Raw genomic sequence first — 19,838 nt, 5'->3', positions numbered from 1 at the left:
TTTCTGCATAGCACAATGATGATAAACATGAACTACATTCACTTTATTGTTGGGTACTGCTGGCTGCAGGCTACAAAGATGTAGAAAAATACAAATACTTTACTATAGCATTTATTCATCTTTCCTAGATCTTGGATGCAACTCCAGTACTCATTTTGTCCATGACTACCCCCTCCAACTACCACATTTTGTTTTCCATTTCAACGATAACTGATTACTTTCTAATCTATCAGTTAGCCAATGTATACAATGAGTCACTATACGAATGTGATGAAAAGTACAGAGTGCCAAGTATGTTGTCACTTTATCCTGTTTCTCTAATTTTTATTTGAACATTATACGAAATTAGTCAGTGACCTAATATACAGGCCCATATATGCTCAGTCATTGTCAACAAACAATATCATAATTCTGGGTCTAGATATCTCTACATCATGGATGAGGCAGATCCAAAGTCTCAATTTTAAGACTAGTTTTAACAAAAGTTGGTATGTGTTCCTGCTCAACAAAATTTTAGTTAAGTTGTTAAACCACCCCAAAATCATTTGAGGGAATGTCCCCTGTGCTGCCAAATAAAATACAATATGGATAAATACCACAAATAAGATAACTTACATTGGGTCTCCGGATCTTATGTGTTTGCAGGCTGTCTGTATTACAGATTCACAAGCTTCATTCAAAGCTCGATCAATGCGGTAATCCGCACCGGGGTCAGTCTCTTGAATCAGAGTTTGAAGCTGGATTTAAAAAAATTAAGAAGGCAGGCACTCAGGCAACAGGTAAAAGCAATGTCATCTCTTCATGTAATCAGCTGCTCAGTCTGTTATATCACAATGTACTCTAATAAGGTATTACAGTTGTCCCTGGCCAAGCTCAAAAGCTCTTGCCAAATACTTTCCAAATGGCTTCTCCACCTTGATTGCAAGTTTTTCTTTTATTGAACCACCTCTGAACATCTGCAAAACAACAGGTCTTTATAACAGGGATGTGAAGACTGCCTCTTTCCTCTTATCTGACTACTTGCTAATCAGATTACTAAACCTGACACTCAGGGCCAAGCCAGAATTGAGTGGAGAAGAAGAAATAGAAGACATCTCCAGTTAGAGACCTAATTTGGCCATAAGAACCTAGAATTTGAACTTTGCTGCAAAGACACTGGTATTAAAACAAGTGTACTCTGCCTTATTAAATAAAAGCAGTTGTGAGATTTCATTTAACATACAGAAATATCAATTACAAAAGACAAGAATACTTATAATTTCCTATTTTTCCTCAACTATTTCTATAAGAGAAAGAGGTAAACCAGAGCTTGCTCACTATAAATACAAAAAAAAGTTATGTAGCTGAAAATGAGAATATACTCTTTATCATTTACTTTGCTTGGTCCATGCTTTGTCATGGAACATGAAACACGAGAACAAGCTCCTCAGATTCTTTTTTCCTGTCTCTGAGGAGAAGGCAGTTGGGGCACAGAAGAAAAGCCTCTAAATTAAGTATCAGAAGACCTGAGTTCTATTAATAGTTCTGGCTCTGCCAGACATTAGCTTTGAGAATGTGGACAAGTTGATTAACTTTTTAGTTTCAGTTTCTTTAACTGAAGATTATAAGAAATAATAAAATATGGGACACTGGTAAACTGCAAAGCGTTTTACAGACGTAAAAGATAATTATTACAAGTGCACTTCAAAAAGTTCGTGGAAAGATTTGTATTATCCTTTAATTCTATTTTTCCACGAACTTTTTGAAGTACCCTCATACCACAGATGGATAGCAGATGGAGTAGAAATCTTGAAAGCAAATTTGAAAACTACAACCCTTCTGGTTTGAGTTGCTTTTTTCCAAGTTAGAGAATTGGAACCCTTTTGGAGTCACTGATTTATCCTCTGTAGTTGACTTCTTGGATCCTCATATGCTTGACCTACAATCTCACAGGTGCTCATATGAAGGCACTGGCCCCATCACGTATTTCTCAGAAAAGACAGACGGAAAGAAAGAAAAAACTCCAATTCTATTATCCTAAAAAAGTAAAAAATCAGTACGAAAGAATTATAAAAGATTTCCAGTATTCTGGGGTGGCAGTTATTTATACCAATTCTTGGTGGTAATTTGGGAAAACTACAAAATATTGTGGTTAGCTGGAAGGAAGAAGGCTGTCAAATGATTACCAATTTTACTTATGATGTTTGCTAACAAAGACCAAGATATTTACATCTTTTTCCAAAGGAAGTCAGAAGCAACATGGGAATCTGGAAGTCTTTGCAAGAACTGTGTCCATTAAATATCCATGACTGACAGGCAAACTTTGAGAATCCGCAATAAATACAATAGATTGCAGCTATTAAAAGGAGAAAATGAACGCCCCATAGAGACTAGCAGGCTAAAGACTCAAGAGATCATTGCCACTCTGGAATTCAGAGACAGTAGTGTGGATCATGAATTACTACATGATTATACATCTATTCCAGTCCCTGACACGCTTAGGAAATCCTGGGGAAATGCATCAGAGAAATAATTAGTCTCGAGAATACAGTGGGCAGTCATCTTTGGCCTAGGAGAGTCTGGGTCCAGACTCGTTCAGCCATAATGGAAGAGTATTTAACAGTTCGTGATTATGGTACATTTGGAAGAGTATGTACTCATTAAGACAGTAATTATCCTTATGCTTTACAGTTTACTATTTGTTAAGCGATCACTGAATCAAAGCACCATCTAATCGAAAACAGGGAAAATTAATGGTCAACGACAGACAGGTTATCACAGTCTGCTGTATCAAGGAAGAAAACTTTGAAAAAGAAAGTAGAAAAGATACTTGCTCAAAATAAATTATTTCAAGCTTTTCCCAATTTCACTAAGAATAAATAATGTAGAAGACAAAGGAAACATTTCTCCATTTGCATCATTCATGCCTTCAATTTTTCTGAGCAAAAGTTAAAAAACCATGGGTCCATAAAAATCAAAATAAAGTGTTTCTTTGCCACTTGGCTAAATTTAATGTGGGCAAAGCCAAATATTTCACTCTTTGTGGCTGACCTCTAGATTTAGAAAGCACTTTTCTTCTGGCACAAAGGGTGACGTGGGCGGTACTTATTAACCTTTCAAGTTGAGTCCCTAGTTCTTTTAACAAACTACATGTCAAAAGCCCTGGAGGTAAACAAGATTCCTCCAAATAAAGTTGAAACAGTCTATTTATTTTTTCTGTACACTATACTACACATGTAGACTCAGTAAAAATATAGGTTTATTCCTGACCCCCCCACACCCCAACCTTTCTATGTGGCATTATAGATGAAATGTAAACACAGTCTGTCTCCTGATTCATCTGTGGTCTGGGCACAGGCACATACATTGGCACAGAGGCTTCCTAGGGCAATCACAAGCAAGGGCAACTAAGGAACTACACTGTGACAAACTCAAACCACAATAGATTTCAGAAGTCTTCCTTCGAGCTTAGCCCAGATTGGTATTTCAGAGAAGAGGCTACATTTGTGTATTTTTTCTACCATGGTGACAGAAGCTAAAATGAAATTTTACTCCACATCAAAATTCTACAGAAATTTTGTTTCACACAGTAAAATCTTGTTTCAGATTGTAAAATTCTGACTTTACATGATTAGCAAGAAAATAAAATTCAAGATAATATTCAGTTTTTAATAAAAATGTCAACTACAAAATAAAAGACTAATTTTGGTTTTCTGAAGTTTCACTGAAGAGAGAGCCTCAACTTTTTAATTTAGGATATATAGCTAAACCATCTTTTGTGCTTCCCAAAGGAAAGTTCACTGCACAGGGTACCACTGTTGCATTTGCTATTTTAAATTGTTCAAAGGCTCTTATCTAGTAAAAAATAGCAAACATGGATGGACAATGGTAATGAAACAGATGCACTGTATCTATAATATTTTGTTAACTTATATTATGCACTTGATCTGTAGTTACTCAACTGTTTATGAACCCTGGATCAAGAAAAACTTTACCTTCCCAAGCAAAGTACGCTAATTTTTTCCAACTATCTTTATAGACTGTAAAGTTTGGGGGTGGGTGGAGAAATAAAGACCTTCCCATGCATAGTTTCCTTAGTCTAATAAGAAAAGATGGTGTGATTTTGAAAATGACATGCTCTCTTGATCCTTCAGGCCAGAAATTCATGCCATGTTGCACATTAATAATAAAAAGAAACTCTTAGAACAAATTTCAATTTGTGTTAACTCTCTTTCAGCCTCAACTCAATCAAACCTATTAAAACAGGCAAATTCTCTTTTGGTGGTGGACCTTTCCTGATTTATCAGAACCTGGTTTACCTTGATTTTGAGTTTAATAAATCCAATATAACAAGTTACTCTTCCTTTAGAAACTCTTGCAAACAATGCATTTCATCCATTGCTAAGTATACAGTTCTTTTTATTGATTATGAGCTCAAACTTTTGCTCTGCAGCAAATTCCAAATTCTTACTAAGATATGCCTGAAAAAAACAATATTCCACATCTGGTCTTTAGTATCTAATGTCCACTGTCATGTCACAAATAATCCAGATAAAGCAAGTTAGGACAATGTCAGGAAAAACCTCTTCAGCTGATAAAATGTGGCATTCAAAATGGCAGTAAAAATTTTTTCCTTACCGCCTGCTGGCAGTTCATTCCAAGGTTCCCCTTCTCTCCCCGAACTACTTTCATTAGACAGTGCAGGGTTCGCCCTTTTCGATGTAATCCAGAACAGTGGTGTTCAATCTCCCCCCGACAGCTTAGGATGATCTCAGGGCTCAAAGAAAAATCTTCCATCAACATGCGTCGGTAATCTAACATCTCCCCCTGGCACTCACTGCTCACTTGTCGCCCTAAGTTAGGATGTGAGTCATAACATTACGGAACGTGAACATTAGGATCAGAAATCACCACATATTAGAAGTACACATTTCTGTCTGGAATAGAATATACCAGTCATGCTTATATCTAGACTGAAAAGCTTAGAACTTAGCAAAAGTTTCAGCAGCATAAAATAAGCTTAGACTCCAAAGACAAAGGTTTATCATCCTGTCAGTGTTCTGCATTACACAGATTTTACACTACTGAATAATGCAAATGCTTTGCCAACAGAAGTCTTATAGTAAGATAACAATTGGGGTAAAAATAAAAGCCAAAGAACAATCCTTATTGGCCTATACAATTAAAACTTGTGGAAAAGACTACACTTCAAATATTCACTATAACTCCCCTTGCTTCTCCGAGCTATAAATGCCAACCCAGAAAACTTAAAATAGATTAAAAAAATTTTTTTCTTTAATTAATAAAAGTAAAAACACAACCATATTTACCAGCCAGCTGCCAAAAATAAATAAATAAACAAAATAAAAATAGAAAATCAGTTTAAGCATTGTGCTGATAACACCAAGGTTCAGGGTTCAATCCTTGAACCGGCCAGCTGCCAAAAAAAAAAAAAAAAAAAAAAAATCACATTAAAAACCCAGCCATCCAGCCAGTTAGTTTATTTATTTTATTTTTTATTTTTTAATTTTTTAAAAAGATGACCGGTAAGGGGATCTTAACCCTTAACTTGGTGTTGTCAGCACCACGCTCAGCCAGTGAGCGAACCGGCCATCCGTATATGGGATCCGAACCCGTGGCCTTGGTGTTATCAGCACTGCACTCTCCCGAGTGAGCCACAGGCCGGCCCAGCCAGTTAGTTTAGTGATAGAACCATAATTTGAAGCTAAGACTCTCTGATCCTAAGCTCATGCACTAAATCATGCTACCCTGACTTGCCTAAAAATGCCACATGATACACATTTTAAACATTAAGAACACTCAAAAGAGCAAACATAGGAGGAAACTAACATTTATACGTAGAAGGAACTTTAGAGCATAAATCTAAAAAAGGAATGAAAAGGATAAAGAAGTGAACTCTCACCTCTGTGCACAGCTGACTCCAGGCACATTAGAAGGTAAGAGAGCCTGGCCTCCCGGGACCGAGGAAGATTTTCCACATTGCACCGGTATTTCTTCAAATCACTCTTACAGGATTTGGCCAATGAATAGCTGACTTTATAATCCTGGGCAATCAGCTTTTGGCGGGTCGTTAGTGCTTCCCGACACTGAGGAAAGAGCACAGCAAGAGAGCTGTAAGGCCACTCATGTGGCTAAGCTGTTGACATGCACTTCTAAGACAAGCATGTAGACTCATAGCCAAGTGCATGCCAACTACTGTGGTCGTTACCAAAATGCCTATCTTTAAGTTTGGTTAAAATTTAGCACAAGCGTGTTAAACTGTGTGGCATGAGATAGGGATAAATGGGTGGGGGAACCCTGAAATTCTATAGTTAATTGCTAACTGTTGCTATAATAGCACCTATCCTAAAGACATAAATATTTGGTAGATCCCAACACACTAACTTGATACAAAGCATCCTTTTCCTAGTCAGCATATCCCTAATGTAAATTTCACCAGCATCAAAGTAGCAACTGACATTACACTTTGTATGTTCTATTCTATACTTTTTAAATCCAATTATTCAATAGTTAATGATATAAGGAAACCAAAATGAGAAACATTTCAGCTGCACAGGAAAGTAAATTACAAGACAGCAAAATTAATTACTTCTGAAAGTCTCAAAAGATTCTTGCATTCATAAAGGGACAGAGGACTAACAGTATTGAGAATGCTTAATGTGACAGCTGCTGAAAAATTAAATAGCTAATTACCTATGAACACACTGGTTTGGTTAGCTTAAACTGCCTGAGTGTGTTGGACTGGCCTCAGTGTGATTCTGATATAAAATTATCTAATTTTACTCCCCAAATTGAACCGCAACTGGCCTCCCATTATCTAGATAACCTCAAATAGAGCTTCATTTTCTGGGTTTAAGTCAAATATGCTTTAGTTCTCTGCTTAAACCCAAGTATCTCACCTCTGAAAAGGGTTAAGCTTTATCAGTCATTTACATTTTGGTATAAGATTATAAGAATATTGTTTGAGAGAATTTGAGAAAGCTTTTAAGAAATGAATGAAATATTGGTTTGTTTCAAAGTAATACCTACCTTTTCACTCATGGATTCTTCAAATTTATGGTTAAAGAGGCACTTATACACTCTGCCTTCACCAGCCTGTGTCTATAAGATGGAACACATATATTATTATTATCACTATCAACTAAGCAGTCATGCTATGCATTATCCACAATCTCATATAAAACTTTCTATTAAGTTATTATAATGTTGAGTACCTTTAAACAAATTGCTCAGCCATTTATAAAATTTAATAGCCTTCTAAAAGAAAAGTGAGCGCAGTAAAGATGAAAAAAGTTTTCCCATGATGTTTGGCTATTATCATTTGTTCTTAAATATATTGTTAATTAGGGACCCAAGAGAAGTGTCAGGGTGTCTTTTTCTTACAACTTTATGCTAGAGTCGATAAAACTCTTGTAATCAATGGCTCTGATAGTTAAAGCTGTTAATTCAAAACAGCGGGCAGAGTGGAAGTGTATACAAGTCACTCTCGGTCTTTTGTTGTAAGGATGAAGACTATTTTTTTTTTTTTTTTTTTTCTTTTTCGTGACCGGCACTCAGCCAGTGAGTGCACCGGCCATTCCTATATAGGATCCGAACCCGCGGCCGCTGGGAGCATCGCCGCGCTCCCAGCGCCGCACCCTCCCGAGTGCGCCACAGGCTCGGCCCAGGATGAAGACTATTCTATTTAAAGTGCTATAAAGTTGTCCTATAGGGTTAGCAGGTAGTAATCAAAGACTTGGTTTTAAATTAGCTGCCTAATGTTTTCTTCACCTTAGCATTTAGCCATTGAATAGGTGTGAACAGCATTCCCTGGTAAAATAAGATTCCTACAGATAAAGCAGACTTCTGAGAACTGAAATTGAGAAGTGAGATAAAGTATAAAAAATAATGTGTGGAGATTGTCAGAAGCCAACTGCTAACTGAATGTTAAATCATCAATGTTGAGCATCCAATACCATTTTCTGTAATCCTGGGACCAATTCCATCTTCTATCTCACTGGCTTTTCTACATGTGAGGGTTTGTGATGGTTTATTTTGTCTTGGAATAGAGTATTAAAAATATTTTAAAAGAAAAGGAAGAAAAGAAAAACATCTTCTGAGCTGACTCACATTTTCACAAAAACGCTCTCGATCATCTCGGCAAGCGAAATATAAATGCCGGTCTAAATGAAAGTCATCTGAGGACAGCTCAGCCACCCGGAGAATGGCTTTCTTGCAGAGTTCAGAGACTTGAATCTTGGGATCTCTTTCTTCTGCTTCCTTCACCAGGCCTTTCTCCAAGCACGATACCACCTCACCTTGTGAATGTGCATCCTAAAATAGCAAGGATACTAATATTTTAAAATTTGTACCACATGGGTTTCAAATAAACATCATTTAGTTTAAAAAAAAAAAAAAAAAAAGTAACAAAAAAAGAAACCCCTGACATATAGTTAGCTTAATGATGTTCTACTGAGAAATCAATAGGAAACAACCACTTTGTGGAAGTTAAAGAAAATGCCCTCAATAATCTTTGGTTAGAATATAATATTTTGCATGCTACAAATGGAAACAGAGATCCTGGGAAATTTCAGTATAGTTTAGTTAGCACTACAAATAGAAACATGAATTTTTAAAGTTTAAAATGTCAGAAAATTCATAAGAAATGACATCAGCCCAATGCTCTGATCACAGACAATGTAAATAATGAAATAACATTGCAGAAATCTATTCATTTATCGCTAAGAGCTAGGCATTTAAGCAAAATAATTGTGCTTTCAGTCAAGTTAAAAAACAACAAACCACAAAATCCACTGAAAAAAGATGTTATAGAGAATCACTTTCTCCCTTTTATACTCTCTATACTGTCCACAAACACTCCAATATGTACAATTTGTAATGTAATACTCACTCTGATGTTTTCGATTTATCTTAACACAATTTAACAAGATTACCACTGTTTATACAACTGCTTTTGTCAATTTTCCTAAGAGCATCCAATTATCTTCAATTGCACATTTCATCAACCCCATAGCAACCACAAGCATTCATTCATCCAAAATATAAGGAACTTCCCCTAAATATTTTCTGTTAAAGAGTTCTAATCTTCTATATTCATAAGATACGCTTCAACAACTTGAGAAGTATAACCATTAATATAGCAAACCAAAGCAGCTAAAAATACAGTGCTAGCACTTATTTATATACATACATACACACAATCTTGTTATAGTAAAAAATATGTCTATGAAACCACCTTATATAATAAAGATTCCTAAAAACACATAGGGAAACATCTACTTTTGGCAAAATTCCAACTTAACAAAAGAATGTACATAAGTATATATCTTTTCTATTTTATTGTAATAGGATTTGTCCTATAGCACAGTAATTTCCAAGTATTTCCATGAATTTGGGGGGTGGGGTGGTGGGGGGGGTGGCAGCTGGCCAGTACAGGATCCAAACCCTTGACCCTGGTGTTATCAGTTCCATGAGAACTTTCATATTTTCTCCTAATACACCTATGAAGAAAGGATAGGGCTTTGATATCTACTGTGCAAAAGAATAAACAAAGGCCTTAGAGGAGTTAAGCAGCTCACCTGAGTTGCAGAACATAAGGCACCTAGCTAACAGTCCATCATTTATTTTTTTAGACCTGGGGTTAATTTGGGTAGGGTGGGGATGGTGAGGGTTGGTTCTAGGAAATGCCTAAAATTTGTATGTAGGTTTTGTATATTTTTCTGAGGAGGGTTCATAGCTTTTATTAAATTTTCAGAAGATTTCCTGATCCAAAACTGATTTAGAAGCACACTACACTAGCAGATTCTAGTAGGGCCTTCCTATTCTCTATCTGTACCTTGACTTTTTTCACTAGCTGTATGAGTCTACCCAATGCTTAGAAATCTGGGATAACTGAAAGGTTTTTTTAGAGAGCAATTCTCAACAGATGAATAAAACTCTAAGAGAGGAATGACAAAAAGATAAGGACAGAGAGAAAAGTATACACGCCCCAGAAATCCAGAATAGGCTTATTTTTTTCTTCCTTATTTATTTATTTATTTTGCCTTTTTCATGACCGGCACTCAGCCAGTGAGTGCACTGGCCATTCCTATATAGGATCTGAATCCGTGGCGGGAGCGTCGCTGCGCTCCCAGCGCCCCACTCTCCCGAGTGCGCCACGGCGTCGGCCCTTTCTTCCTAATTTATGAGTGACACTCAAGTTTTTCTGACTTTGGCCACTTAGGCAAGGTCTACCCAATTCTACTTCCCAAAGGAGAAATACATCTATGATGATAAAGACTTGAACAGAAACATATCATCACATATTATTTGCAGTATACAAGAGATTATTATAAATGTTATAAAATAATGTCCTATTCCAAATTTTAGTAGCTTGTTATTATTCATACAACTGCTAACAATAAGCCTTTTTCTACCAATTTTTTTAAAAAATTAGATTTTAATCATATATAACAATGTATAAAAAATCTATAGAGCCACACATCTGCCTATACGAGCGTACTTCAAAAATATTATTTTTTAATTTTATTTTTCCACCAACTTTCTGAGGTACTCCTGTAAGAATCAAAAGGACTTACATTTTTTTCATCGTAAGATCTGACAGATTATGGATCATACCGAGAATCACTGTTCTAAAGCATCAGAAAAGAGGTTAAAAATGATACTGTGATAGTTGACTCTTGATTCAAGTTCAACCTTTAATCCTGGCACAAAGTAAAGAAATGACTTCCATGTAATGTGTCTGCTAAGTGGTTCCCCGCATATTTCAGGTTTATAATTGTTTTAAATATGCCACTCGGGAGATTAAATATTTAGGGCAATTATATTTCTTAAAGGTTTCACTGGCTTCTTGTTAGATTTAAGGCACATCATGATGGTATGAGAATCCCATAAGGAATCTAAGATTTCATTTTCATTATAACAACTGTAGTACCGCACATTGGTATTAGGTCATAACATCACTTCTACTAGTTGTTTTCATTCATCATAACTTTCAGATAGAAAATTTTTTCAAATAAAGATTTTTCAGGTGTTCCACAGTCTCAAAGTCTTTGGTTTCACGCATTTGAGTCATATAATTGAAATGTCAACAAATATTTGACAATGAAGACTGTATGGCTAATTACTGAATATGAATGCAAGCAAGTGAGGTGAACCATACACCTGTACATTATCTTCATAAAATAATGAAAATAAAATTACTTAGGTTAAAAAAAGTTATTAATACACAGGCTTCACATATAAATAACAGTGACTCTGTAAATGGACTTAAAATAAATTTTTATTAACTATTGTGATGAGAAAAACATCTGCCTGAAAACTACCGCCAGTATCTTGATCAGTTTTTACAAGTTTGATAGGTAGTATTTTTTCTTCCCTATATTCCTGTCCTTAAAAAACCAACCAAACAAACAAACAAACAAAAAAAAACCGGAGGATAACACTAATTTCAAAAGAGTAGGCAAGAACTCAATTTTCATCTCTGCTATAGACCATTCTCTATTTCAAATGTTTCTAGTCTCTTCTGTGATCTACCTCACTACATAAAAAAAGTCTGAATTACTCAAAGTAATTGTTAAAAGCAGGGAATAATAAAATGATATAAATACTGATAGAAAAGTGTAAAAGTAGTAACACTGTGGCGCATGTCTATAATTAAGTTCCTGAATTGGAGGCCACATTCTACTTTTTCTTCAGATGATGTAAATCTTCTCCACTTTTACTTGTGGAAATCTGCCCTTTCATTTTGACATCATTTATCTAGAAAATTCTAAAGGCTTTATTAACACATGTTCATTGTTATAACATTTAACTAACATTTGGGGAAAAATCATTACAGTTTTAAAATTATGACCTTCATATGTTCATACAGAGGTGGGGTACTAACAGATTAACCATGACTCCTCTCCTCTGACTGCTGGAGGAGGTCAGTTCAAAGCCAGTCATAGAAGAGTTTTCAGGCTTCAGTGGCAGAAATTTTGAAATTGATGATCCTGTTCTCTCCTGTGGTCTGAAGCTAATTCATTAACTTTCAGAATAATTTTAATATCTAAATAACTGGCTTCAGAGAAGCAAACTATAGTTAGAAGAGGCAAAAGAAGAGCGGAGGACATGCTCTCCCATTTCTAAACTTGGCTATAACACTACAGCAAATTACATAAGAAGGAACATGCTTTTTCAGACATGAGTCCATCTCACTGTCCACAAAATACAAGAAAGCCTTTGATGCCAGCAGGGTGATCTGGTATAAACAGAAATTTCATCCAAGTGGTATACATATCATTTTTGTCATTTTTATCTTTGATCCACAGAAACATTTTTTGTTATTTTATCAAAGTTGAATAAACAATCCTATCATGTCTTTAGGCTCCTGCAGTACTATTTCTATTTTCTGCAATCATTTTAGTGACTGCAAACTTAGTAACTCATGCATTTGAAAGCAGGTTTTATGCTGACAATTTAGAGAGCTAGGGAGAAGCTAATCAGCTATTAGCTTGGTGGTCAGTAGGCAAGAACTATTAAAAGAGGAAACTGTAATAATGGTCTATTTTACATGTGGACCACCAATGAGAAATGTGAAAAAGCGTCACTGCTGACTCCTGAAAAGTATGTTTGGAACACTATGTGGAGATTTTTAAAGGAGTGAGGTTTGAAACTGTATATAATTTTCAACAACCTAAATAAAGCCAGAGGAGATTCCTGACTCATCAGCATGACTTAAGTACTTTTGTGACATTTCTAGAGTCTGCTGGGAAGGAAAAAGTTGCCACCTTTATTAGAATTGGTCTTTCTTTAGTTGTCTGAAAGTTTTATTCCAAGCTCACAGAGCTTTCAAGACCAACTCCTATAAAAAAGAACAGGGCCCTGATTTGGTATAAAGGAAAAGACAACAGGGCTTTGGTGACAGCCAGACAATAACCAACAAGAAACCCTTCATTTGAACTGGTGCACTCAGTTCCAGGATCTTAACACCATGCTCCTTTTGTCAATGACAGATGCCTGCAAACCAAGAACAACTGGAGGGCAAAGAGACAAATGAGTTTTATTTTCCATCATATTTCCTAAACAGCAGATTTTGCAGACAGCTACCTCTCCCACTGTCATCCACTCATTAGTTTTCAGGAATTTCTTTAATCCCTCCTGAGCAAACAAATTCAGAATAAACATGGCCAAACTTCCATTGTGACCTTCTGTTCACCAGACTAATAAGCCCCCAAACAGGATTAGATATAATTAAGAAAGAAGACACTAGCTATAGGTAGTTATTTTTTTTCCTGTTTTTACTAAAATCAGTTCGTCTGAGATCAAGATAATACATCACATTTTTAGAGCATCTTTCTCTGACAAGCTAACAGTACCTTTACATATTTCTAAATTTTCTAATATTTAAATATCTCATTTTACAGATAGAGAGCAACCACTGTGCTTGCTAAGTAATTTTTTTATGGTAACGGTGAGGTATATGCAGAGAAAAATTAGAGAATTCAGTTTTCTCTTTCCCCAGAGACACATTATAGGTAACCAGCAACTGGTCTGATATTTTGATGATAACACAACAATTAGCAGATATTAATTCCTCTGCCTCCCCATAGATAATGAAACGTTTTGTTACAAACATATGCAATGCATTCACAGGTCAACTACCCTTAGATCTTACAGCTGTCTGAGCAAGTTTATTTAATTTCAGCTTTAAAGTAATCTTTAGCCCTAACTTTTTCCCATGCCAATTATACAAAGCTTTCCATTCACTAAAAAAAAAAATCTTTTTTTTTTTGGCGGCTGGCCAGTAAGGAGATCTGAACCCTTGACCTTGGTGCTATCAGCACCATGCTCTAACCAAGTGAGCTAACCATTCACCAAATTTTTAAGACCCTTTGGTGAAGCCAATGTAGTAGATACCTTTTCTCCAAGCCGAATGCTGCCGCATTTCAGGATGTTGATGTCATTTTTGCAGTCATCCATGAAGCCACAGATTAAACGGTAATCACTGAAAATGATGGCAGTCATCTTGGTAATGTACTGGTGACACTGATACTCAGTGATGTTGCCTCGGTGATCCACCAAGCAAGAAACCATGTAACCTTTTCCAACTGGCTCATCAGCACATTCTTTAATCTGCTCAAAAGAAAGCGACTGTTTTACACAAGTATTCTATGCTCATATCAAACAACCTTTATGAAAGAGAAAATGTCAGATATTTTCCTGTTGATTTCCCATCTCTTTACTTGGGAGGGAAAAAGGAAAACATTTAGAAATACATTCATTTTAAAGAAATAGAGATTGTTGTGCCTTCTAAGAAATGCTGATTAATGTGTTTTGCAAGAAAATACATACATATTCAAATACTTAGGTAGAACTCATTTCTGTCTACGACCATTCCAGGCTGAACGCGACTGATCTTGTCTAATCTCGGAAACATATTCAAATGCTTAGGTAGAACTCATTTCTAAATGGAGTAAAAAAAGCTTTTTGCATCTACAGCTTTAGCATGGTCCTATTCAGAAGTCCTTTTCAACCACTCAAAGAATGCAGTGGATAGTGAGGAGATGAATCTAGGGAGTAGGTCTGGAAAACAGGTACAGAACTGATGTCTAGCTGTACATCCCAAGCCAAGATACACAGCAAGTATTATCATTAGATAAACCTAATGGCCGAGGGGAGGGAAAGCATAATATCACTTCTTAACATGACATTAATGTGTTCTGAATTAACTACAGATTTGTACATGTGTTTTTGAAATCAGAAGAATCCAAGCTTAATTGCTTTGGTCTGGAACAGAAACATATTTAAAACGATGTTCAGTCCAGTCTGGCAAGAAGCTTGGGAAGTGGAAGGCCACTGCAAAGCTATTTTGGGTGGTTTAGATATATGATCCAGTGGATCAAGCAGACAGATTCAACATGGTTAGTGTTCTTGCAAAGTTCATCCCAAACCACAAATGCTAAAAAAGCAAACTAGCCCCAAAATGCTGAAATTCAGGCACGAAAAAGTAAAATCTATTTATAGGGTTATAAACTTGAATTACAAAGCAGAGAAGCTTGTTTGGAAAAAGCCTAATGCATTTGGGGAAATTAAAAACAAACAGAAGTGGCAGTTCTGACAAGAGAAAGAGCTAGATATAAATGTTTATTTCGAATATAAATGAGAAAGGAGTTTTATTCGTTTAAAACCAATAAAGACCATTCTCCCCTACCACACCATCTATCATAAGTATGTACATAAGGCAGAACAAATACAATCTCCTTTTTCAAAAGACAGTGGGTGAAGGACATACCACATACTAATTATCCTATAGGTAACTGAGCTAGTTGCTTCATGTCCAACACCAGTATTAAATCTAGACCAAGTAAAAAACTCAGTTCAAGAGAGAAAATCGTGCTTACTTTTAAAGAAGCAAACTTGGGAATTTAAGTACATAGTCTCACACTGGATTCAGAGGGCGCAGAGATTTTCAACAGTCAAGATGAATGCAATTCTTTCAGCTTAACCTTGAGCACTTTTTTGTGATGCCTAAAAAGAGGGTCATGAGTGTATTTCCAGGAAAAGGTTTTTTTTCAGCAAAAGAGTTAAGTTTGAAAAGTGAAAAGAGGAATAGCTGCTTGAAAATCCCAGCATTTGTAATTCAACCATAGGGAAAAAAAACCTGTATAAAAAACAGGACTAGTGGCAGACACCTTGGTTTTAAAACAAAGTAGGGAAGCAGTCAGACAGGCCCTAATATTGGGCAATCAACAGTTAAAAAATCTGAAGAAAAACCAAGAGCACATTTTTACTCAGGGTCCCAATAAGAAAGTATATGTATATTTAGCTTCAGTCACTTGAGATTTTACCAAAACACTGTATTTCAGTTCACCTCTAATTTAAATAAGAGTGTAATGTTTAAATAAGAAGTTTATGTTTTTCTTCAACAATCCTGTTGAAGCACCTTTTCCTTCTATCTTATTAAACTTCTAAGATTAACAGCAAAAAGCATTAAATCATCAACATATTTATGAGTGGGAGTAACTCTGAAGTGCCTGGGAAGCAGATTCATAAGGTACCATTAGAACAATGCTGCAGTCACTCTATTTTTTGACAGGAGACAGGAGGAAAGCAGGCAGTTAAATAGCTCAAATGTGGAAAGTAAATACATTTGGTTTGCAGTTTGTAGGTATTTTTGTGATGCTGTTTTTCTCCCTGGAAATAGGATTCCAAAATTAAGAAGGAAGATAGAAGAGAGATGTAGAATAAAATGTTTTGCTGGTAACTATGTTCTTCCTGATACTTAATTTTCCTGACTCCCCATAGAGAGAGAGAAGTGTTCTCGTTACTCAAATTTTTCACAAAACCACAAGACCCCAAAGGTCACAGAGGACTGTCTTTACATATACATTATAAGGAAGTCAGCCTCATGCAAAGAGTGAAATTATTTTGGTGAATATGTGTATACTCTGAACTAAATTTCAACATGGCAATCAAATTGGTATGTATTTAACACTGAATCAAAATGAGGCGAAACAAACATGTGTCCTGTATATATATCCCAATGTGTCTTTTAAAAAAACCTACTTATACTTGGATAGTTCCATAATATTGTGGGAATACACAAACATTTAAAGTTCAAGCCTAGGAATCATTTCTTTGTTACTATTTCTTTTTGTTATTAAGCAAACACCTCTGCCCTTGATATTTTAAAGTTACAGGTTAAGTCATATAGCTAACTAAGGTAATTTGAGATGTAGAATATTAAAGGTAGGAGGTGAAGATCAATTTTTCAAAGACATGCCATTTTATTCTGAAGCCCCAAGGTAGATATGAAGGTCACTATTCTAAAAGAATAAAACATATCTGCTCCAGTATCAAAAGGTTTAAGAAAGCAAGTTCTACAAGACCCCATCATGACAACATAAGTGAGGAACACAGGTGACTGTTTATCTGGGTGGGATGAGGTCTTCCTTAAGAGCTGTGGAGAAAGTGGCCCTGACTTAAGTCATCAATAGGGACACCTGGAGAACAGATTACTATATTGCAAGATCTGTGACTATTAACTTTGGGGTGGAAAATAGCAACTTCAGGAGAGCACAGAATCTCTGTGATTCTCACACTTCTGTATGCAGAAATATCTGGTTTTCTGGAGTTTCTATTACTGATTTTAAAAAACTCTAAAAATGGGCCGAGCCCATGGCGCACTTGGTAGAGTGCTGCGCTGGCAGCGCAGCGACGCTCCCGCTGCGGGTTCGGATCCTATATAGGACTGACCGGTGCACTCACTGGCTGAGTGCCGGTCGCGAAAAAAAAAAGACAAAAAAATAAATAAATAAATAAAAAATAAATAAATAAATAAAAAATAAAAAATAATAAAAAATAAAAAACTCTAAAAATGAAAAAAAAAATCTAAATACCACAATTTTCACTGATATTATCTGTTGTTTGCACTCAGCCAAGATAAATAATTCAAAAATTTCTCCCACTATCATCTGTACAGTGCTATATACATTTTCACTGTTTTTGTCTTTATATCCAATATCAAATTACTACAATATACATAATCACATCATTCACCTTTTTAACACTAACTCCTATTATTTGAAGTATATGCCTCTGTGGTTCAATTGATCCAACTGCATAGCCAAAACACATCAGAATATTTATAGGCCTCATGGTGAAACCATTCTGATATGCATCAGACACAGCAGGTTGTACAATGTGCAAGAGAGCACTGATGACCTCAGCAACTGGACTCACTGTTTGGGGACCAACAGAACCTGATGTCCAACTGTCTCATTCAATAGCATCCTATTATAAGTATAGGTGTACGTTAACAAAAGGAAGTCTAATTATATCCCCTTTTCTATACCTCAACCAAGATAAATGTAAATTCCAAGAAAAGTAATTGAGTCATTCATTTTTTAATGACTGTTCTGGTCAACAGATATAACTTTCTCTTCCAAGTAATTGAATATTCACAAAATTCTTCCACAACTTACCTCTGATATGGTAGATTTGCAAACCTCTCTGGCCACAGATTCAAATTTGGGATCTGTAGTTAGGTTCAGCTTATAATTCCACAATAACTAGGTACAAATGGAAAAAAACAAAACAAAGAAAAAAAAACTCCACTTAGAAAAGTATGAAATTTATCATCATTGGATACTTTAAATGACAAGAGCCAATTATACAGAGTCAGATAAAGCATATTCACATGTCAGGTAGCAAACGGAAAGTAAGATAAAATGCCATCACATTCACAGATAAAAGTAAAAAATATGCAGACAAAATAAAAGCACTACCATTTAGACATACTTTTTTTTTTTTTTTTTTTTTACTAAAAGATGACTTTTAAAAGCTATGAATTAAAAATCATTAAAAAGTCAAGAAAAAAATTAAAATCCCTGATAAGGTTTTCAGAGATAATATAAATAAGTTGGATAACCTAACTTCTACTTAAACCAAAACATCTAATGCAGACTGGTAGGTTTAGTTTCAGATTTCACAATTGACATTGCTTTCATAGATCAGTTTCATGAAGGAGAGTTGCAGAGAGTCTAGTTTCTGTGCATATCTGTCACCACCACTCCTTTAAAACACTTGACTTGACACATCTACCATAAGATCCATTTTACACAACAGATTTAGTATGCCTTAAACTAGAGAACACACAAAATAATTATTATTCACAGGTAAGGACTGAATATTACAGTTGTTCCTCTGTATTAGCGGGTTCCTATCTGCGAATTCAACCAACCTCAAATTGAAAATATTTTAAAAATAACAACAACAATACAATAAAAATAATACAAATTAAAAATACAGTATAGGGCCAGCCCGTGGCTCACTTGGGAGTGTGTGGTGCTGATAACACCAAGGCCACAGGTTCGGATCCCTATATAGGGATGGCCGGTTAGCTCACTTCAGAGAGCGTGGTGCTGACAACACCAAGTCAAGGGTTAAGATCCCCTTACCGGTCACCTTTAAAAAAAAAAAAAATGCAGGGCCGGCCCGTGGCTCACTCGGGAGAGTGCGGTGCTGATAACACCAAGGCCCCGGGTTCGGATCCCATATACAGATGGCCGGTTCGCTCACTGGCTGAGCGTGGTGCTGACAACACCAAGTCAAGGGTTAAGATCCCCTTACCGGTCATCTTTAAAAAAAAAAAAAAAAAATATGCAGTATAACAACTATTTACATAGCATTTACATTGTATTAGGTAACGTAAGTAATCTTGAGATGATTTAATGAATACTGGAGAATGTGTGTAGGTTATATGTAAATACTACACCATCTTATATCCGGGACTTCAGCATCCTTGGAGTTTGGTATCTGCAGGGGATCCTGGAACCAATCCCCCATGGACATCAAGGGGCAACTGTACACTCAACAGATGCTAATTGATTTCCCTAAGAGTAGCAACCAAGTGACTTATTATCAGGGAAGCTGGGTGAATCTCAAGTCTTGCCAATCCTTGCACTCACTCATACAGCAAACTGGGATGTTTTGGAAGCAAATTCATGTGATTGTAACTGATTTCTCCAGAGGAAAAAACCTTGTCCCCAGCCCATGTCCCCTGTTTTCCCTTATGATGATTCATTAATCATTGTATTCTTTATCCTTCTCTGTCTTGGTGTATTCCCTGATTTTGTTTAAGCACATCCTCCAGGAGTTTTATGAGAAAACATGCATGGTTCGTAAATGTTTTGAAAAACTGCATGCCTGAAATGTCTTTATTTTACATTACTTTGGATATCATTTCTCCTCAGACTTTTAAAGGCGCTGGTCCAGTAGCTTCCAACAATGCTGATGAGAAATATATTGTTATTCAAATTCCCAGTTCTTTGATTATGGCCTCATTTTTTTCCTCT

The 19,838-nt window shown here is 35.9% G+C and overlaps 1 protein-coding gene across 2 annotated transcripts in view; it reads right to left on the bottom strand.

Annotated features, from left to right (window-relative positions):
* Positions 1-19,838, bottom strand: part of GLG1 (golgi glycoprotein 1) — a 157,172-nt gene that overhangs the window by 38,686 nt on the left and 98,648 nt on the right. For both annotated transcript variants that reach the window (XM_063109104.1, XM_063109105.1), the window contains exons 3-9: positions 17,967-18,053; positions 13,900-14,115; positions 8,110-8,313; positions 7,030-7,101; positions 5,903-6,086; positions 4,618-4,832; positions 616-737 (exon numbers count right to left, since the gene is read on the bottom strand). In XM_063109104.1, the coding sequence (XP_062965174.1) occupies positions 616-737; positions 4,618-4,832; positions 5,903-6,086; positions 7,030-7,101; positions 8,110-8,313; positions 13,900-14,115; positions 17,967-18,053 (1,100 nt within the window). The remainder of the gene's footprint in view (positions 1-615; positions 738-4,617; positions 4,833-5,902; positions 6,087-7,029; positions 7,102-8,109; positions 8,314-13,899; positions 14,116-17,966; positions 18,054-19,838) is intronic.

Source organism: Cynocephalus volans, chromosome 10 (genome assembly GCF_027409185.1).
Source record: "Cynocephalus volans isolate mCynVol1 chromosome 10, mCynVol1.pri, whole genome shotgun sequence".
Lineage (NCBI taxonomy): Eukaryota > Metazoa > Chordata > Mammalia > Dermoptera > Cynocephalidae > Cynocephalus > Cynocephalus volans.
This window is presented reverse-complemented; position numbering and strand designations above follow the sequence as displayed.